The sequence below is a fragment of the Protopterus annectens genome, chromosome 12.part0 (assembly GCF_019279795.1).
Source record: "Protopterus annectens isolate FY-2018-M chromosome 12.part0, PAN1.0, whole genome shotgun sequence".
Lineage (NCBI taxonomy): Eukaryota > Metazoa > Chordata > Ceratodontiformes > Protopteridae > Protopterus > Protopterus annectens.
In genome coordinates, this window is record NC_056746.1 from 802,918,984 (window position 1) to 802,941,927 (window position 22,944).

Below are 22,944 nucleotides of genomic sequence, written 5' to 3' on the forward strand. Positions count from 1 at the left end.
AAAAAAAAGAACAATAAAGATCAGGCTGTCCATAAATATTCATTTTAAATTTCTTTACAGAACCACACCCTGTCACCCTCACTGGTACCACTGTTGCAGAGAATGGAGTAAACTGGAATAGGCTGGGCCATAGATAAACTTTGCTACTACTTAGACACAGCATTTATCTTGCCGTACGACAATGGCCCATAAGTTTATTGGCTTAAACAAGAATGTGACACTCACAACACGTAAAGTGTTTTGTGTCTCACTGCTGTTAAGGGTTTGTATATCTACCTGGAGTCTTAGATGGACAGCATTTAAGGGAAGAACAGTTCAGAGATCACTAATCATGGTCTGTTTAAGACTACAGAGAACTGCAATACTCTGCCAGGAGAAAACTGTACCTTGCTTTGAAATTGGTAAGTCAAAAGAATTAGCACATAATTACCTCAAAGCAGATCACTCCCTCACAGTAGCAGTTTTAAAGTCATTTGTCCAGCTAGTATTTAGTATTTATTTTAAAAATTGAACTAGATTGTCTTCTTACATTGGCTAGCCTTTTATACAGCGATTATTGACAGCTCTCACCAATGCGCCTAAATTACAAGGGAGATGCAATTGGAGAAACTTTATAAACGTTAAAAAAAAAAATCATTTGACTACAACCTCCAATTACATCTACAATGTAGGGGTAAAACCAGGTTCTCTCACCACGGGAAAACGTAACCAACCAAGGTTTAAAGTAAACAGTCAAACAGTCACAAATGAAATTTCTTGCAGTAAATCCACATCAATAGAAAAACTTCTGTGAATATCGACATGAAGGCAGAATATAGATGTAGAAAACCAATATTTTTTTAGTGACATCTACAATGTATTTAGTGCACTGGTCACAGGATTCTTTGGGGAAGATGCATCTGGAAAAAAAAAGAAAGTTGAAAAAGGGGCCGGCACAAGCCCCTGCGCCCATGCCTAAATCCGCCACTGTGATGTGTGTCCCAGAATTAAATTACTTCATCTACTGTGCAGATCTCTTTAAATTGTGCAGCTCCTTGCCCCTCCCCTGAGTTGCTGTAATCTGATTAGTGGAATCAAAAGCAATATTAAGGATATGTGGGAGGAGACTAAACAAAAGATAATGCAAAACTGAGAAACTGGAAGCTGTTGTTTATGGATAAGGATAGTAAGATTCAGACATATCTTTATCAGTCGGAGAAGCTGTGGACAATAATTAGTAAAGATTCAAAGGAATTTATCAAGGAGAAGAATTCATTGAAAATTAATTGGGATAAATGTATCCTTCTCATAGAATAACATGGTTTAGGGCTACCTGATTTGAATGGATATTTTAGAGCTATGCAGTTAAGGCTCATATGCAAGTAGAAAGGCATGATGATAATAAGCAAGAGTAAGTTCAAGAAATAAGGAGACAGAATTTTGGATGCAGATCCTTAAGGAAGATAAAATAATCATGCAGAATTGGCTAATGGCCCTGGGGCCCTTACAAGTCTAGCCAAGAGTTTGTCCCAAAAAAGAAACTCAGTCAGCACCTGTCACCCCTGTCAATGAGGGACAAAGGTGGAAAGCCTGGGAAAATGTATGGTTTCCCATCCACTCATCAAGGTTGTGTTTGAAGAGGGTCAGTAAGGAACTCTGTTTGACATGTATGGGAAGTCTATTCCAGAGACAGGGCAGCCTCTGGGAGACAAACTTGTCTCTCCAGCAGGTTTTGTTAATGTCACATATTAGATTTAGGCCTATCGAGTGGGTAATGAGCGAGGAGTTAGACTTATGGATATGGAGCATCTCCAGTAGGGCAGGGTCTGACATTACCTTGTAGGCGAGACACAGATCACATCTGAGCAATCTGTATGATATCGAGTAGAGTGATAGTGATTTAAGCCTGTCCGCATAGGATAGGTGTTTAAGGCCGTGGATTCTCTTTGTGAGGTATTTCTGTGGCCTTTCCAGTTGGTGCCGGTGTTTGGAGAGGTACATACCAAACAGGACATTATACTCAATTGTAGGTTTAATAAGGGAGGAGTACAGAGAGATAATCTTCTTTTTTTCTGGATGCAATCCCTTTACTTATGAGGTGAACCAAGTAAAAGACTTTTCTGACCGCCGCCACGTGATGGCCGAATGTGAGATTGTTGTCAACCTGAGTACCCAGGTCTCTCATCACACGTTGTGTGCTTAGGGGGTTGCCGTTGATGCGGTAATCAGTAGGGACCGTGTTTTTGCCAAATGTTATGATAATACTTTTTTTGCTTTTAAATTAAGACCATGACTTTGGCACCAGTCATTTGTAGCTGTGAGACCCTCTTGCAGTATGTTAACATCAATTGGGCAGTCAATGACAAAACCCAACTTACAGTCATCCATAAACTTGGTCATTCACAGGCCTTTTGTCTTTGCCTGAACCTCTGAGAAGTATGTCAAGCAGTAGGGGTCCCAGGACAGATCCCTGGAGAATACCACTAGTGACAGGTCTGCTGTCGGAGGTGGCAGTGCCTATTTTGACCTTGAGTCCTATCTGTGAGCCAGTTAGTCACCCATCTGACTAGATGGGGTTAACACCAAGTTGTGTTAGCTTTCCGATGATACCCGAGTGAGGGATTGTGTCAAAGGCCCCTGGCCAGGTCAAAGTAAGCTGTATGTACTAACTTTCCCTCATCCAGGACCTTGGTGACAGTCTCAAAGAAGTCAACTAGGTTCAATAGGCAAGATCTGCCCCTGACTAATCCGAATTAGGTGAGGTCAAGTGCTTGGAGATCACCTATGTCCTTCTTTATGAGATCCATAATAGTACGCTCCATGACTGTTATATGCATAAAGTTGCAGAAGGTAATCTAAGAACTAATTCAGCACAGGTATGGATAAAGGAGTAGGAGTAGACAAAATAGGCAAGAAGGGACTGGAATTTACTTCAGAAAACTAGTAGCAGTCTGAACTTCAATCACCATGTGTCTATAGTGGTAAGAAAAGCATTCTAAATTGCACATCTCATAAATAAGGGCATCCCATCCAAAATCAGAGAGGTTATAGCTTCACTGTAGTCAATCCTTATCAGACCACTAATCAAGCACAATGCTGCCTTCTGTATGTAGCTCACCAGACACTTGCAGCAACTAGAGAGATCACAGACGTTTCTTACCAAGAGAAACCAGGGCCTCCAAAGCATGACATACATGGAAAGACTAAAAGCCCTGTCACTGTACTCTGTATCATCCAGGCTACTATGAGGCAGCCTGTGCCTGGCCTACAAAGCAGTCTCAGACCCTACCCTAATGGAATTTCTGCACATCTGCAAATCAAATGGGACAAGAATAACTTGCTCCTGAGATCTCAACCTAGCCTGTGACATCAAGAGAACATGCTGGGAGACAGCTATATCTCCCAGCGATTGCAGCTCCTCTGGAATAATTACCTACTTCATATGGAGCAGAGCTCTTCAATGATCCTGTACAAGCACAAACATGACAGCTGGATGAGTGACTGTAAAGTCATCCTGGGGTGGCAACTATGTCCCTTATAGACAGGGGCAGTTGTTACTGATCATAGTATCGCTGTGCTAACAATGACCATCTAAACTTGATCAATAAGGGTATTTGGGTTTTTACATGGCTAGGCTTGTAAAGGGCCCAGGGCAATTATCACAGTAACCTCCTATGAACCTATAAGTATTGGGAGGAAATAACTATAGAGAGAAAAATAATAGAGGTGGATGAGGACAAGCAGAAATATAGACTGCAGATTAGAGATTGCCTTCCCTACCAGGGACTGATAACTGAGTGTACAGCCAAAGAGAAAGGAAGAAGGGAGTCCTAAGTGAAAGACCAGCTCTGGCAGAGTTTTTGGTAGTCTAGAAAAGAAACTGCTATTAAAGAGTAGTAATTAGTATGGCATGTTGGCTATTAGAATCAATCAGAGGGGTTAGAAAAGATTTGTAAGATAGACTGGAAAAACAAGTTTTACAAATGAACAGTGAAAGGACATATGAATGGCAAATCAGAAGGTTACAATTATTTGCTTTAAAGTGTTTGCATAGTTATTTTTATACCCTAAGTATCCTTCAAAGAATTTTCCCTGAGGTAGATAGCAAATATTGTAGGTGTGATGGAAGTGAGGAAAGGTAACCGGGAACACATTTTCTGGAATACTGAGCTGACAGACTTTAAAAGTCCACGCAGAGTTCTCTGTCAGAAATATTGGCAAGCAAATGGCTGTAATTAGGTAAATGAATGTTTTGAGCTGGATATGGGATCTGAATTGCCTATACATACTAAGGCCTTAGTAAGTTTAATGTTATTGGTGCCAAAAAAGTCTTGTCTTTCGGCTTTTCCCAGTTAGGGGTTGCCACAGAGGAACTCCGGTCCGCTAATGATTGGCAGTTGATTTTTACATGCTGAGTTGCCGGCCCTAATGCACAACCTTCAACAAAGGTACGCCCATTCACGCATGTCTCCACAGAAGACTGAGAATCGAACAGGACAACGTCTTGCTGTGAGGCGACAACGCTACCACAGCACCATAGGTGCCAAAAAAGTAATTACTAGAAAATGGAAATCAAAATTAAAACCATCTGTTGAGTATTACTAAAGAGATAAGAGAACTGCAATGGGATCTTTAGAAGACAGTAGGAGCAAATTACATAGAAATAAGTGGAAACTGTAGGAACAGTACATACAGAATAATGTTCAGGAGGAGTGAATTCTAAAGGAAGGCAAGAATTCAGCAAATTATGTAATGTTGGAGCGAATGATAGCTGTTATAAAGAAAGAAAACATATATGCAACGAACAGTGCGTGGAAAAAAAAATTAATGATGTTTGTTTTATTTTTTATTAATGTATGTATGCCTATGTCTTACGTAAAAAAAAAAAAAAAAAAAAAAAAAATTGAATAATCCACATGCTAGATTCCCACTACAGAAAGTGGACAAATTGTACGTTTACTGTCTGCTGCTATCTATTGGATTTGATGAGAAATACAGTCTTTTTTAATAAAAAAAGTTTTAACAAGAAATGCAACATTTTCTATATTAGTTGATCTAAATTCCTGAATTAAGTTGACCAGAAAGTAGGAGCCGGCTTTCATTTCTCTTTAGGTAATCGCTTCTAGAAAACAGGACTTAATCTGTCAAGGGATGCTGTTGCTATAGATTCTTTAGTATATTTCAGTCACCTTCTAGACTGTTAGGATCAACAGTTTCCATTCAGTCTGTATGAAAACTGATACAATCAGTGTAGGTAGTACATCAATGCTGTATATTTTAAATCCCAGGAAAACTCCCATTCATGGAAAAAAGGGAACTGGCTGCTGAAGTAGTAACCTTCAACAACCTCTTTTTATCAATGTTTGCTCCTTTTTTTAATTTCTCTAAATGTGTAGTGCTTTTAATATTGCAGTGGGAATGAACCTCCTTTCTAAGTCAGGGTATAGATAAGCTCATGAAATCAGTACAACTTTATTTTTTGATGTTGACCAAGAGTGCTTCTCTCAGCATCAAAAACATACACAGAATTGCCTTCTGTAGTTCATATGAAGCATGCTTGGAAATTCTTCTATTAGCCCAGTTGCCCTACTTATTAACAGGCTATGATACATAAAACACAATCTGGTGCTGTGATTTCTATTTCTATTTTACCCTACACAAGTGTCAGTAGATGTGATTTAAAAGAACCATCTGGGATTATTCCTAGATGGCCTGTCAGCAATGGTGCCCCCTATCACCAGTCCCTGAAGGTTTTTAAGGTAGACCTTCTTGCTAATGGTAAAAGTAAAAGATAAAGATGTGTTTGTTTTAGTTAACAGTATATGGATCTCCATATGTAAGAGTCATACACTGGCTCTGAGGTTTTACTTATCAGTCAGTAAGTTGTTTTCACTGACACATAATGGCTCCACAGTTGTCAGTAATTCTCCTTGTCTGTTCTTGGAAGGATCCTAGTTCTGCCCTTGCTACTTCCTGTCATAAAATGAAGCTGCAATTTATACTTTTGTTTTATATTAAAAGTTGTTTTATTTATGTTTCAAAGTATTCAGAGGCCTGCATCCTAGGCATTTTACAAAAGATAAAACAAAACAAGGGCAAAACATTAAAAGGCAGAGGATTACTTGTACTTATGAAATACAACCTACTATATGTCATACGTCATTTTGTCAGGCCTGCTGTTTATTAGTGCAGTTTCTCTCTGTCATGCTGGGTCATGCCTAGGAAAACTGCACATTGAGCCAGTGTGCCGAGTCCGGTATTGATATAATAAACTGTATGAAGTCTTTGGGATGATTTGTCAGTCACCTTTTGCCACTTCTTGTCTCGGACACTTGTGTATCTTAGCTTTGTTATCATTTTAAATTCCTTCTTGTTTCTTTCATGTTGATTAGCAGGCCAAAGCAGAGGTGCTGAGGGTAGAATAAATAATAAGTGCTGTCCAGTGGCTGGTGTTTAACAGTACCAACAGTACAGCAACAGAAAGCACTCCTGTCAAACTTTCAGATACAAATAGTAAATGTGTGGGAATGGCACTTGGATGTTTCATTTTTCTTGGTGATGACCTGCAGCAAAAAAAAATCCTATTGGAAGAAATACTACCACAGAAACTTCTTAATCACTGAGATTTGTATTTGTTGATATGATGCACATCCTTAACAGAGGTGATTGCTGTCCCAGGTGAGTGAAACTTGGTTGAAAGGGTTTCATTAGCTATACTGTGGGAAGCCACACCACACTCTATTAATATGGCAGGTATATTATCTGTTTCCTCTGTGATGTCATAAAGGCAATGTGAAGAGTCCCACATGTGAGAGCAACTGTTCCTTAGAATGACTTTTCCACTCTGTCACTTAAGACAGTTTTACCAAAGAACAGTCACACCACTATGTACAGGATATGACCTTCCCTCTGTCATTTCTTTGCAGTAATAGTAAGGAACTGCAAACTTCTGCACATCTTCATTTTGCACAGTGCTATTATTGGACAATATTCTCTCCTGTAGAAACTGACAGATCGCTGCCTTAACTGAAGTATTATAGCACCTAGTGTAAAGTGCCTTTTGTAATGTCTGACTGTGGTGGCCGTCATACATTGTATTGGGGTGTTATACGGCTGCTCGAGTCCCAAACACTTGAAAATCAATATAACGAAACCAGGGACTCAAGTGACCTTTAGCTTCTGTGAGCTGCTGCTTGTGTTCGAACCCAAATATAAGTTTGGGCTAGCTGCTGTTGGGAGGTAGCGGTTATGATTAGGGAGGAAGAGGAGGCTTTTAGGCTTATAGGGAGTGGGAGGGAGATTTTAGGGTTAATGAGTGGGAGAGTTGATTTTAGGATAAAGGAGGGGGATTTTAAGGTTAGAATGTGGGAAAGAAGTTTGAGTTCAGGAGTGATCAGGGACTTTAGGTTTAGGGAGGTGGTTTACAGTTTTAGTTTTAAAGTGCAACTGGGGGACTTTTAGGGTTAGGGAGGGGATTTGGAGGGTTAAGGTAAGGGACTAAGGATTTGGGTTGGGAACTGGGTGGGAATTTTAGATTTAGGGTTTAGGCTCTGGTAGAGCTATGTAGTTTATAGGATCAGGTGATGAGGGCTATGTATAAAGGGAAGAAAAGGCTAGTGGGAGTTCAAGCACTTGCTTTTTGAGCAAGTGGCAGCGAGCGGGTATGTTGTGAGCTACTAGCATATGAGCACCTGTAGAAGACCCAATATATTGATGTATGGTTCATTTCAAATTGCCAGGTATAATCTATAGGATATATTTATTAATTTATTAATTTGGTGGACTGTTTGTTTTTTATATTTGTTAATCAAGTAGGTGAGATGGTCTGAGAATCCTTTTCATACACAACTCAGGACAGAGGACAGCATCAGTGTATTGCAATACAGAATCACCAAGCTACAAATAACATACTTTGAAACAACACATATGTTCATGAAATTATGAACAGACTACAGAGCATTTACATAACGTTATGCAAAAACTGAATTAGTTTCCTGTTTACAAAGTCATCAGAGGATATTTACAGCATTTAAAAGTGCAAAACCTTTATTGCAACTAGAATAATATATACATTATTACAATGGATCTATACAAAAAGTGTGTTTCATTGATGAATGGGATATGTTATCTGTACAGTTTTCTGAAAATTATATAAAACTGAATGATGGTTAATTTAACTTCAGTATATCTATTAATGTGAAGCCAACAGATATAAATCCTGATTCATAATGTAAGCATTTTAATTCTTTAGGCTCTGAACTGCTCCGAAAACAAGCAAGACTGGCATATTCATGTTGTGCAATCAACGTTGGCTTTGCCATTGGATATTTAATGGTGCCACTCTTTGGATATTTAATTCGTGATTGGCAGATGCTGTTGCTGGCTCTCTCCTTACCTGGGCTATTGTATATTCCACTGTGGTGGTGAGTATTGTTTACATAAATACATCACTTTAATTGACGAATCTGCTATGAATGCTGCAAATATTTTTGCTTGCTTAATTTAGTTTTTAATATTTTTGTCTGTTTAATGGAACTACTATATCTATTTTTTAATATCCTATCATTTCATTTTCATAAAAAATAACTAAAACCCATATGCTACTCATGGTGTCAGTTTCTTACTTTTAAACATTTTTCAGTTTGTAGGTCATGTGGGCTGCTGCTCATGCTCAAACTCAAATATGAGTTTGGGCAGGTTGCCATTGGGATGGAGCGGTTACAATTAGGGACCGGGAGAAGGGTTTTAGGCATAGAGCTATTATTTTAGTATTCAGAGATTGCATGGGATGTGCTCAACAGTATCAAACCTGTGCAGGAGATGTGATATGGGGGAGGTGGATACAGTGAACATTTTTTTGGGGAATATAAACAACTGGAAACATTGCAAAACAGTAGACTACAAACATCTTAACTCATGGAAGGGTAAAACTCACAAAAGGTTTTTTCCTTATAAATTAGGATGTAAAGTTTAAGCAACAAAACATTTAAGAGTATTGATAATGCTTCTAATGGTAGTAGGAAAGAAGGCCGTTACTGCAAAATGGAAGATGGGCAGCAGACAGGACTGGAAAGGAGTAGTGGAAATAATGAATGAAATAAGAGAAATGGAACTATCGCTTGGAGGAAGTTGAAAATAAGCAAACAGATGAAAAAGAAATGGCAAGCATGTCAGAAAGTTAAGGAAATAGAATAGAAGTGAAAAAGTAATTAGCTAAGAACTAAAAACTAGAAACATATAGTCAGTAAGGGGGAAGTTGTATGACAAAATGGAATAATGGGGAAATTGAGTAAGTATTGATGCATGCAAAGGATAGGAAGTGTGGATAGGATAGGTGTTAGTATTATATACAGTTATTTGACTGGGGTAAAAGGGAATAGTTATAAGAGACAAGAAGACTGGACAACAAGAAAAGGGGATTGGTTAGGAAGAGGATATATGCAGAAGTGGAAGTTATGTTGACAAAATCATCTGCATAGAGTGTGATATTGATTTTTGGGAGTTTGCTTGGAAGGTTGTAGAACAAAGGAAGAGAGTAACGGGGAGGAGATTAATCTTTGTGAAACTCCCGTAGGAAGTGCAGATGGGTGGGAGAAACTGGAGCCTGTCTGAACTTTAAATGGGAGCCTGTCTGAACTTTAAACGGGAGCCTGTCTGAACTTTAAACTGATAGCTGGTGAGCAAATTTGTAAACCAGGACGGGGAGTATTGGCTTATTTCAAGACTCCGTGCTGAAATGTTAACACTTGGAGTTAAAAAAAAAAAAAAAAAAAAAAAAAAAAAAAAAAAGATTGAAACTGTATGAGAAGAGCAAATTTTGACATCGCTCTTCTCTTTTAAACTTGTTTTTTTGCAGATGTGCAAGCCTCCCACAACCCTCCCCCCTGAACTTATGTATACTAACTCAGACATAAAATATTTCAAGAAGTAGCCAGCTTAGATTTTGGTGTATACAAGTCTGTTTTTTTTTTCAGCCATTGAGTCTATGTATTTTGGGACTCCCTCGTGTGAGTCCCTGCTTTTCCAATGGTTACCATATCCCACTGAGGATAAGGGAGTTAGTCAGAAGGTTATAATCAGGGCCGGTGTTAGCATTTTGGGGGCCCCAGCAAACATCAAGTTGGGGGCCCCCTATACACTTCTAGTCTAAATGTCACCCTGTCACTGCCAGACTTCCTATCCATGCATTTAGCTCATGCTGCAAACGTTTAGGAGTAGTACAGACAGACTGAACTGTAGCTACAATGCTCTTACATTAGAACAAGTCTGTGTACCGCAGTATGTTGGCCCAACTCACAGAAATACATTCATAGTTATTTGCATTTAGATATAACAATAATACATTACAACAACTCTATGTATATGGCTGGACTTATGTGAAATGCTGCCCTAGGGCACTGTCTACTGTTTCAGCCCCCCCAACAAAACATGCATAAATCCTCCTGTTCTCCCCTCTATTTCTCCCCATCTTGGGTTCCCCAAAACATGCACATTACTTTTTTCCTTCCATTTCTCACATTTTACCTCTGTTCTGAAGTGCTTTTTAAGTTTTTTTTTTCTTTTTAAACAACCTTTTCATCCAATGATGCCTTGAACAGAAATTATGATTAAGGAAAGAAATTCAGAGTTGCTGTTCAGCTTTAGTTTTCCTTGCATCCTTTCAACATACAATTCCTGACCAAGACAGCACAGTTATAACCATTTAGGAAATAACTCAATTAAGCCACTGCTCCAGGAGCCATAGGGGTTATAGATGCTCTAGAATCTGTTTAAAGCATTTCCCAACCTTTTAATCCAACAGCAACCTAAGCAAAATTCATGAGTAAGAAAAAGAATTGCAGTCTTACTTTTTTTTTTTTCAATGAAGACACAAGTTATGCTCGAGGCTTAATAGTCAAAAGCAGACAAAGTAATAGTTCACGATATACTAACAAGCCAGTTTCTTGTGTGCATACACAGATCCTGTCTTGAAATACTGCCTGCCTCCCTAATCACCAAAAAAAGACCGTCCCTGACTATGCATCCCTCTGGTGTTAGATTGGGATGAAAGCAAAAGTTCAAATGGCCAGAGTTGTGTATTACAAGTGACTGTTGAAGTACATATACATAGCATGCCTCCTCACTCCTCAGCCCTAACCCTCAAAGGCATCCAGCTGTGTACATTATACTGCTGCTCACTTATTGTTCTGTGGAGCTTTTCTCCCTGTGCCACCACTGAAAAAGGATCTGTGTCCAGTTGGAATTTGCCAGTAAACAAATGTAAATAAATAAATAATACATGCCTGATGTGTGATTGTGAGGAAAGTGTGTGCAGTTGGTAGAGTCCATTATCAGTTTTATCCTTACAGGTTATGTCACATATATTCAGGGTAAAGAGCATAATCAGAAAATTAAATCATTATCTCCTCATTTTCCCCAACCAGAAATAGCTTTTGTGGGCCCCCCACACAGTCAAGAATGAATAAGGGAGCCCCCTGTATCCATTTATGCAGCCTGGGGAGTGGAGGGGCACCGGATTCCTAAAAGGCCTAACTGCCTGAATGTTCTCTGATATATTTTATGCATTACTTTTGAAATATAATTACTTATTAGCTGCAGTTTTTATTGATACCCAGAAGAAAAATGTGTCTCCCAGCAATATTGGATGTGTGCAATGATAAAAATCAGTGATATTTTTTATACACACACGCACACCCATGCAGAAGTCACAGCAATACTAGTTTTGTACTTATTTCAGCAAATAGCACAATATTGTGCAATACTGGTACTGCCACACCAAATCAGTGACTGTTAGCAGTCATCAAACAGGGGTAAGTCACTTTACCTCATTGAGGAGTAAATAAATACCTGTCACTGTCCCTGATTTCACAGATATTCCTTGATTTTGCCTGATAATTTTGCTCTGTCTTTCATAAAAATAAAAAATAAAAAGTTTTTTATTTACTGGCAAATCATTTAAGATTACAGTCAGTAAATGCAGACATCATAATTCTATACTTCTTATTGTCCAAAAAATGCCTGTTGATGCAAAATGTACTATTCTAGTAACTTAAGTGAATTAGAACAATATTTAAAATGTATTCCTCATTTTGAGCCTTTATTCTGCTATTATTTTTTGCACTGTGCAGAATTCTTCAGCAAAGACGTGGAGAGTTACAGTATCTGGTGTTCTGGCAGCATTTATTAAACTCCCTAAAAGATAAACCAACCATCTCTGAATATCAGAAGCATTAGCTCTTGTAAAACCCCATGGTGGGCACTGATATCAGTTACTCTGGGCTGCTGATCTCTCTCTAGTGCTAACCTTGTTCATGTTAAGTAGCAGCTTTATCCTAACAGGGTCATATCACAGTCCCGTTCAGGTTAAACACTATAAACAAAAATGAACACATTTTTCTCCTCATTTTCCCCAACCATCAGCAGCTGTTGTGGGGCCCTCACACAGTCAAGGGTGATTAAGGGACCCCCTGCATCCACAAATATTGCAGGTACCTACATCTGGTGATGTTGTTAGTTTTAGTGGAGAGGATGTCCACCAGCAGGGTTTAACTAAGCCAGGGGCACTATTTCAGTGGTAAAATATTATGAAGCCTGTTGCTTGACAAAACATTGTTACTATAACTAAAGATCCTTAAATTTTGACGGAATATAAATAAGAGTTATTATTACCATCCCCCAGTATATTAAGCATACAGGATTGCTGTACTAGCTTTTGTTGGTTTGACAGATATGTTACAAAATATCAAGATAAGATAACTTGCTGTGGTTGGGGGCCCCCCAGGACCAGGGGACCCCTAGCAACCACATGGTTCTCTGGTACCTAAAGCCGGCTATTGTTGTAATTTACCAGATTAAAGACTTTAGTTAGATCAATGAATAATATTTTGTATGTGGAGAGGGATATCATAAGTTAAGGTTAAAAGAGCTGTGACTGTACCACAACCATTTTGCTGAGATGATAAAATGCTATACTTTCAGACATAATAAAAGAGCTCGTTGAATATGATTTTTTCCAAGATTGTTCCTACCAGGGAAGTATTGAGATTGGACTAAAGGCTTTTAGACAGTAAGACTAGGATATTTTAGGAACAGGTTTAATAATGCCTTGATTCCATTTAGGAAACATTGTATTCATTGAGAAACTGAGGTTATAAAGCTGGTATAGAGGAAGGAGCAGGATTTCCCTGCATAGGTAAATGAACCAGGGGAGAATATTGTCTGAACTGTGGAAGGGGTTGAGAATACTCTATTAAAGAGCAGAACTGTCTTTTTTGATATTTTTAAATGAATAGAGGAGGAGGAGTGTAAAGGGGTATCTCAGGGGAGGGCAGGAGGGTTGGAGAGTAATGAGAGGAAGTGTAGGGAAGTGAGAGAATTTTTTGAAGAAATCTTGGGTGCTAAGGAATAGGTTCATAGGTTGGTACTAGGCTATCGGCCCTAGGGCCTTTACAAGCCTAGCCATAACAATTCCCTGGCTATTTCTTCCCACAATATCTACTTCCCTGGACCCCTGTCTAGCAGGGCGACTGACATGATCCCCAGGGTGAATTTCCTATCTCACATCCAATCGTCAAGGTTCCTTTTGAAGAGGGCCAAAGAGGCACTCTGCTTGACATGTATGGGCAGTTTATTCCAGAGTTTGGGGAGTCTCTGGGTCAGGAAACCTATCCCTCCAGCATGTTTTGTTCATTGTGATGACAAGGGTAAGATCCCCGGAGCATGTGGCTCTGAAGGATTGGGATTTCTTTAAGTGTAGCATGTCCAACAGCTCTGGGTTTGGCATGGCCTTGTCTGTTAAGCAGAGATCGCCTTTGAGTAGACGATATGTGAAAGAGTATAGCGAGAGTTTTTTTATATAGTCAGCATAGGGAATCTGATTTAGGCCTGTGATTCTTTTAGTGAGGTATTTCTGCGGCCTTTCCAGTTGTTGCAGATGTCTTGAGATGTACATACCAAATGGGACATTATATTCTATAATTGGTCTAATGAGGGATGAATACAGTGGGACAATGACCTCCTTTTTTCTGGATGAAAAGACCTTAGTGATGAGGTGTGTCACATATAAGGATTTCCTCACTGTTTTGGCGATGTGGTTATCAAAGGTGAGACCACTGTCCACCTGTGTCCCTAAGTCTCTTATCACACTTTCAGTGTTTAGTGTACTGCTACCTATGTGATAATTCATAGGTACGCGTTTTGTCCCAAAGGGGATAACTATAAATTTCTTTGCATTGAGCTTGAGCCCATGGCTCTGGCACCAAGCATCTGTTTCTGTAAGGCTCTTTTGTAAAATATACACATCATTTGGGGATTCAATAATGGCTACCAGTTTGCAGTCATCTGTGAACTTTGTTAGCCAGAGTCCCTTAGTGTTAGCCTGTACTTCAGAGAAGTACATTGCCCACCTTATCATGAAGGGATTCTCATCTAGATCAAGGGAGGTCATAGTCTCCCTATACTCATCACTCATCAGACCAATGATTGAGTACAATGCCCCATTCGGAATGTATCTGACCCGACACTTGCAGCAGCTGGAGAGGCCACAAAAGTTCCTCACCAAAAGGATAAAGGGTCTCAAACATCTGTCCTATGCTGCCCGACTGAAAGAACTCCAGCTCTATTCAGTCGCTTACCGCTTGCTCAGAGGTGACCTTTGCCTAACATACAAGGCCATGTCAAACCCAGATTTGGTGAATATGCTTCACCTCAAAAAATCTAGATCCGTCAGAGCCACAAGGGCGGGAGACTTAAACCTCGACACGGCTATTAATTAGACGTGCTGGAGGGATAGATTCATCACCCAAAGACTCTCTATGGTGTGGAATAAAATCCCGGTATATGTGAGGCAGAGCACCTCGCTGGCCTTGTTCAAGAGAAATCTTGACCAATGGATGGGAGATCGCAGATATACCCCAGGGATTACCTCAGTGTCACTGCTCGACAGAGGCACAGCAAAATAATGGGTATAGTTCCCCATACTAAAGGGGTGGCGTAAGCCACAAAACTATGGGCTAGGCTTGTAAATGCCCTCGGGCAGATAGCCTAGTATGAACCTATGAACCTAAACAAGAGCGGTCCCAGGACTGAACCCTTAGGTACTCCACTTGTCACTTGTCTGGAGCTGGATTTGGAGTCGGCTACTTTTACAGTGTGGGTTCTGTCAGTAAGCCAGTTGGCAACCCATCAAGTGACGTTAGGGATTAATGCCCAGCTTAGTATGTTTATCTATGATTCCAGAGTGGGGGATGGTGTCGAAGGCCTTGGTGAGGTCCAGATAGGCTGTGTGGACCGCCTTACCCTCGTCCACAGCTCTGGAGACTGATTCAAAGAAATCAATCAGGTTCAGGAGACAAGATCGGCCCTTCACGAACCCAAACTTACTGGAGTCCAATGTTTGAAGGTTGCCAATGTCTTTGTTTATAAGTTCCATGATAATACGTTCCATGACTTTGCAGATCAGGCTCTTCAGACTGATGGGGCAGTAGTTCCCAGGATCCAAGGTGGATCCCCCCTTGTGGAGTGGGATATCTGTAGCTGTGCACCACTCAGTGGGCACAAATCTTGATCTAGAAGTGACCATGCTCTCCTGGGGGGGGGGGGCACTTTTATTAGGGGAGCATTCTGCATGATGTTAACCAGCTTCCATGATTGTTTGGGTTTGTGGATTCATTTTTGTTTGGAGTTTGTAGAGTGTTTGCTTTATGTCTCCTTCTAGATGTTTTGGACAGATTTCTTAGAAGGATAATATGATAGCAATTCTTTTGGGAAGGGTGGTTTTGCCTTTTATGCCAAGCTTTACCCCTTAATTTAAATAGTGACTTCATTTCTTTAATAATTCTGGTTATTTTGGGAAACGTTGTTGCCATGTATGCTAGGCCTTCTCCCTTAATTTATATAATGACTTCAGTTCCTGTTGGTTGATGTTGGTTTTCAAAAAAAAAACACAGTATAAAGTCAGAACTGAAACAAAAGCAGTTCATGGACTCCACTGGCAGCAAACTAGGTTAAGGAACAAACCCAGAAAGTTGAATTGTCACATAAAATCCTTTATTTGCTGAAAATAAAAAATCAGATTAGCGCTTTTGTTTAAACCATATGTTAAACTTCATCAGATGAGTAGAGTCCATGAACTGCTCTTGTTTCAGTTCTGATATTGGTTTTCAAAAGATGTGACAATCTAATGAAACGTCTTGGAGGCAAAGTGTGCAAGTAAAGGAGACCAAAAGGGGTGTTGGGGTCTATGTGGTGGAAGAGGGTTTCCCATCTGAATTCATTTTAAGGTCAATTATAGCATCCTGGGAATTGGGGCAAAGAGTTATGAGTACAGGAGGGGACTTATAGCTGCCAAGTTTGAGGTTGAAAGTAATGGGGCAGTGAAAATTGACAGAAGGTAGAAATAGTTTTAGATTGGTTTTGTTTTGATATATTGGCAGTGACCATGTCTAAAGGGAGTGGTTATCTGAGGAAAGTTTAGGTCCGGTGGGTTGATTGCCCATTTGAATGAAGCTAAGTTTAGCCCAAAAATCCAGGACAATAGAGTTGGAAGGAATGATTAGACTGATGTCTTTATGGAATGTGTCAATGGCAGTGATGCTGAAAATGAGTTGTGTGAGTTTTGTGAATGTAGCGAGGAGGGGTGTGTGACAATGCAGGCTTTGGTTTGATGGAGTTGTATTAAAGTCCATTTGGGGTTTATGGCCATTCTTTGAAGTGATTTGTGTTAAAAGGTTATCTTTTAGGTTGCTTTAAATGAGAAAGAGAGTTCCACCCCCCCCCATGCCCTGGTCTACAACTCATTATGTAGCTGTACTTGGACATTGTATTTTTAAGTTAGGGAAGGGAGGTTTTAGCCATTATCCAGTGATACCCAGAATGTTTGAGTTTGGGGGTGCTTGGAAGGAGTGGAGTTGCTCAAGTCTGTTTTTAATACTGCCAGCAGTAAGGTGAATAACCTTTCAATATGAAAGTGAGTGAGTAAAGTTGGGGAATGGAGAGAGTTCAAGGTTTGTTTCTGTACAAATTCTGATAAAGAGGATGCTTTTTAGAGCTGTACGTTTAATGGTGGATTTTAAGACATTTAAAAAAAGGTGGATTGCAATTTGGATTCCTTTGGGAGTATGAAGAATGGGGGGATGAATTGCTTGGGAGAATGGCCATGATTATAATGGGAATGGGCTTCAGATGACCTAATATGACATGTAGCCACTTAAGGGAGTCAGAGTTAGTAAGAGTGAATGTTGTTATGAGTTGGGAAGTTATTGGACATGAACACTGTTTATTTGGCGAACTGGGGCAAGTTAGAGTGAGAATCAGGCAAAGAAGGGTAGCTCTGGTTGATGTCATCACTATATGAAGTTCTTACCTATTGCTGAGTATATCACTTTGTTATGGGAGTGATAGGGGGGCATAAGGAGTAATTGAGAAGGGAACATTGAGGGTGAAGTAGTTAAGGGAAATGTTTGTGGTATAGTAAAAGAATGAAGAATTGGGGTCAAGATAAAGTCAGTTGTAATGGGTTGCAGAAGTAAGTGGGTAGTTCGTGCAGTTAGAGTTTAAGTTGTGACAACGTGAAAGGGAGGTTTGTTGGAAGAATGTGCATGAAGAACAGTGTCTGTATAGGAATTCACAAATTGTGTAGGTATGATAGTGGAGAAAGTGAGGGTGAAGTCTGTAGATAAATGTAATGTGAAAGTGCAAAGCTCAGGCAAAGTGTAACATCTCGAGAGTGAAAACAATTAGAGTAGTGAGCAAATATGTTCTTGTGTAAAATAATGACTGTGAGGGTATGTACAAAGGGTGCATTAGATGTGGGTAATGTGAGACTGTTTTGGAAGGAAAGAAGAAGTAATGATTCAGGTAGTGGGATTTGACTATGAATGACTTGTGTCACTTCAAATGGATGACTGTCAGGAAAAATGGAAGGGGAATAGATGGGATAAACTGGATGTTACAAGGGGTAGTTGGGGATTTTGGGATGGGAGTGAAGTGAGCTGCAACTCCTGCATTAGCAAGAGCATATCAGTCTGCACATGTGCAGCTGAGGATATTCACGCTGTTCCAGCAGTAAGCTGCTTTAAATTGGTAAACATAAAATGTTCATAAAATACCCTCTGCATGTGTCTGTGCAAAGAGAAAGGAAAAATGTAGGCAGGGAGTGGACACTGGCTTAATCAAAATGGCTATAAAAATGGGGCAGTTATTTCAGAGGTAAGGGAAAGTGGATACTTTTCCGTTAACAGGGCAACAGCTTTTCTGGCCAAGTTGTAAGGTTTCCATCTGATCAAGCTGGTTGTATTAGCTTGCTGTGTGAGGCCGAATATGGATTGTAAAACAGACCAGCCACTTTCGTGGTTGCATAAGTATTCACTGCAGCTTTTTCTCATTTACCTCATTAGGAACAGAACATTTTCAGATGTGCTACTCCCTTAACAGGACAACAGCTTTTTTTGGTCTCATTTTACTGTTTTCCTCATCCTGCAACTGTTGAAGCTAGTCATATTTGCATATGTGTCTTTACGACTTTGTTTTCAAAAATAGTAAATGTGAGTAGTCTGTCATTATTCGCTAATGAGACAACTGAGAAGAGGCTGCAGTGAATACTTATACAACCATGAAAGTGCCTGGTCTGGTTTAAAATCGATACACATGAAGCAAAACAAAACGGAATTCGTTATTTTAAGGACTTCTCCTTGAAGTCACTGGGCAATGTCTGCTGGTCTGGTTATACATTGCTACAGAGAGGAAATCGAAGCAGACTCCAATCATAGAAATAGAGTTAAACGCAACTCACCGCTATTAAAAATACCAATTGAATTCTTTGATGGTGGACTCATCTTCTTACAGCCTTCACACATATTAAATACACACACACAAAAAAAAAAAAAAGCGGCGCAATGAATTTCAGCAGTTTGATTCATAATTCCCCTTCAGAAGAGGGAAATTTCACTTATTTTGATGTTTTTGAAACTGCATATTTATGCTAATATCGAGAACGAACAACAAGTTTCTTTATAACAAAACCATTAATGAGGCCAAAGAAGCTGTTGCCCCGTTAAAGGAAGAGTACCGGAAAGTGAATAAAAAGATTTTGTGTGTGTGTGTGTGTGTGTGTGTGTGTGTGTGTGTGTGTGTGTGTGTGTGTGTGTGTGTGTAGGTGTGGGTGTGTGTGTAAATCTTACTGCAGAAAGTGGCAACCACTGATATTTTCTTAGCCAAACTAAAGTACTTAAACAATATAGAAAAAATATATTTAAAAGAAAACTCAGAGTAAATCAGTACATGCCCATGTGTGGCACTGGACATACGAGGTCAGTGCAGGTGCCACAGCCTTTTCTGTGGAAAGTACCAAGGACGCCTGCAAATAAAGGAAGAAACATACCGAAAGGGGTTCAGTGGGTAGTCAGAGAGCTGGTACTGCTAGATGTCAGAGACACATAAAAGGGTGGTATCAGTAGGCATAACAATGTAACAATGGATGGCCAGGTAATGTACACAATAACAGCCATAACAATTTGGAAGCAGAAGCTGCAAGCATGCAATCAATATTATCATAAAATCCTTCACAGTCAAAACACTGACTTCATTGAAAACAGTACACGCTTAAATACATATTGTAGAGACAGTGTACAGCAAACAGGCTTTACGTAGAGTGTGTAATGTGTCTGAAAAGATGCTAAACAAATTGTCTGTAGTTTGTCAACACTAGTTAAGCTATACAGAGAAGTATAAAGATCAAGAAACTTTGATCTGTTTGGAAAAAGAAGCATCTGAGGAAGTGCGAAAATATAAGCAACAAAACCAAGAGATATTTGAAAAGTATAAAGAAAAATGGACATGGGAAAGAAAGATTTGATATGGAATAACATTTATGCAAAGGAGAAAGTCAAGGTAACTAATATAGAGAAGGCAACCCCAAATATATTCAAAGAGAAATACAAGTACAGGCATCCAGATATGGAAAATTTCACAATACAAAAATAATATCACAAAGATGGAAAGTGGAAAAGAAGATTAGTAAAGTAGAAGTTGAAGTTATTGAGTGCCTGCAAAGTGAAGGATTTAATGTAGAAGATCTAACACAGACTACATCACAGCATGATGGGGTGAGTCTCCAGAATAAGGAAAAGCAAGAAGATCAGGAGACATGTGAAGAAGAAATATGGACATGGGAAAGGAGATTTAATATAGTGTAATATTTATGCAAAGGAATAAGCAAAATTAACCAATACAAAAAGAGCAGCACCAACGATATTTGAAGAGAAATACAGGCAAATGAATCCAGATATGGAAAACTTTAATACAAAAAATACGAAGACTATGGGGAAAAGAAGAAAAGGAGATTAGCAAAGAAATAGAAATTGAGTTTATGGAGCACCTGCGAAGAGAAAGATTCAGTGTAGAAAATCCAATACAGAAAGCACCACAACAGGATAAAGCAATTGATATCCAAATCAAGGGGAAACCAGTGGAACAGGAAGCAATTGATCAGGTGTCATATCAAGATATTTTGGAGCTTTCCACAGGAAACCAGTATAAATGTTCACTTGAAGCTAGACAGCAAAGGAAGGAACAGGAAACTGAAAACTCTGATGCAGTCAATGTTGAGGAGTGATAGGCCAATGAGTTCCCATATGACAGAGCAACAGATGGCACAGGATGAAATTGAAGAGAAGACGCCACAGGAGGATGCTATAGAACTTTCTATAGAATGCTCACAGAGATTGGAAAACAAGGGATGTGCCCTCACTGTGGAAGAAAATGAGCTAAGAGAAGAGTAGCTTGATTTAATGGACATGGATAGATATATTAAGATCAATGAGAGAAATAGACTGAATGTCAATAAAACCCAAAAAGTAAGAAGTCTGATAAAACAAATTAATGCAGTAATTAGGACTGTCCATAGAGATCCATGTGATATAACAGAAGTAAACAAGATATATTACTGTGCAGCTAAATTAATAACTGATAAAGTTCTACCATAAGAACACAGGGTAGTGAGGGAAAGGAAGGGGATTAATCAAATACCATCATAGAAGTACTGCATAGAAAAATGTAAAGCAATTAAGACAAGAAGTGTCAGAAGATTATAGAAGAGGGAATAGATCAATAAACATACTAAGAAAGATAGATGTGATTAAAGCAGTGCACAGTATTAGAACAGACCATGATCTATTATGCACTATCGCAAATAAACTAAAAATTTCAGCATAGGAGGAAAAATTTAGAAGATACACAGATAAATATAAGGGAAAAGTACAAAATAAGCAATTTATTGATGACCCAAAAAGGTTTTATAGAGAACTATCTATAAAGATCCTGTGGAACATAACAAAGATGCTAAATAGATACAAGAAGTAAAAGAAAGAATTGAAATGGGATGAAGTAACAGCTAGGGAGATTGAAACAAAGTTAAGAAAAGCCTCTAAATGGAAAACTCCAGGCCCAGATGCAGTACCTAACTTCTGGTAAAAAGTATTAACATCTTTGCATGAAGATTTAACCATGAGTAAGAACTATTAATATGCACACCCAGAACAGACATCACACTGGCTAACAACAGGCAAAACAATGCTCCTACTTAAGAGTGAACCTGCACGCTACCCTAAAAATTATAGGCCAATGACTTGCCTTCCGACGACGTATAAACTATACATGGGAGTTGACGCCGACAGAGTTTATAGTCATTTAGAAGAAAACTCAATTATGGCAGTAAAACAAAAGGGCAATAAAAGAAAGTCATATGGAACAAAGGATCATTTGTTGTTAAATAAAGTCATAGTGGAGAACTGTAAAAAGGGGAAGAATCCAAGTTTGGTAATCCACAGTGTGACACCAGTGAACAATAAAAAACACAGCTTTATTCCAAAATTCAGACAAAATGTTCCACACAAGCAGGAACAACCAGACAGAAACTGCAAAAGCTAAAAATCAGAGTTGAGCGCTTTCACCCCCCACTAGGGACTTCCTCAGAACTATTCAAACAGTTATTCCCAGCATTCTTATAGCATTACATTTAAATGCACATGCCCTACATAACACCATACATTTTAATTTTCTAAAAACAAATATAAAAAATAAAATTTTATTTTAATACCTTAAGTCACACTTGAGAATAGTTATTAGATAGTTATTTGATGCATAATATAGAACTTGGTCAAGTTCCACAGGGTTTGCGTGTTTGGTGTTACCCAAACAAAGCTGAGGGGAATCCCGACTTCATTCAAGAACTACACAAGGTGTTTGACCATGCTGGAATGGAGGTATTGAGATTTATTATCAAATACAATAACATGAGAATGGAAAGTATAACTGCAGAATTGGATTTGCAGGATGCATTAATCAAGTCCGACTTAATTTTCGATCAGTATAAAACTAATTATGATAATCTATTTGGATATACTGACAATGTTTGTACTAACATTTTTATGCGCAAGATGCAAAAAGTTAAAAGAGATACTACTGAGTACAGCAATGGTAAGGCTTATCCTGTTTGGACTTGTCACCAAGGTAACATGGACGCCTCTGCTAATTATACTGAGGGGGGAAAGTAACGGGATGAGGTCAATGATGATGTCAGCTACGAGTAACAAGCTGAGCATCCCTTTAGAGCAAGAAATACGGCGTTCAGAGAGGTTGAGGAATCGGGGGACCGCATTACAATTACCCCAAGTATCAGCAAGCCTTCAACAATCAGCTCAGGGACTTTGTGAGTCAGGGTGCTCGACCGAAGCAGTCGAATCGAGAGGATGAGATGATGGACATGGTCATATTGTATATTGAAGGTAATTTGACTGAGGAGGTTGACTGTAGTATTAATGCAGACATTTTTGATGCTTCCATTGTGGGCCATTCTTCCGCGGTTGATTCACGAACTATTTTTAACAACGTGGATCAAAATATGTCTGTCCTTATGGATGCAAGTAACAGCTCTTCAGTTTTTGATTTTAATGAAAATTTTGTTGCTTT

General features: G+C 39.1%; 1 protein-coding gene across 1 annotated transcript in view; it reads left to right on the forward strand.

The window, feature by feature from the left end:
* Positions 1–22,944, forward strand: part of LOC122816215 (solute carrier family 22 member 5-like) — a 517,081-nt gene that overhangs the window by 97,078 nt on the left and 397,059 nt on the right. The window contains exon 3 of the mRNA XM_044088962.1: positions 8,231–8,402. Within this exon, the coding sequence (XP_043944897.1) occupies positions 8,231–8,402 (172 nt within the window). The remainder of the gene's footprint in view (positions 1–8,230; positions 8,403–22,944) is intronic.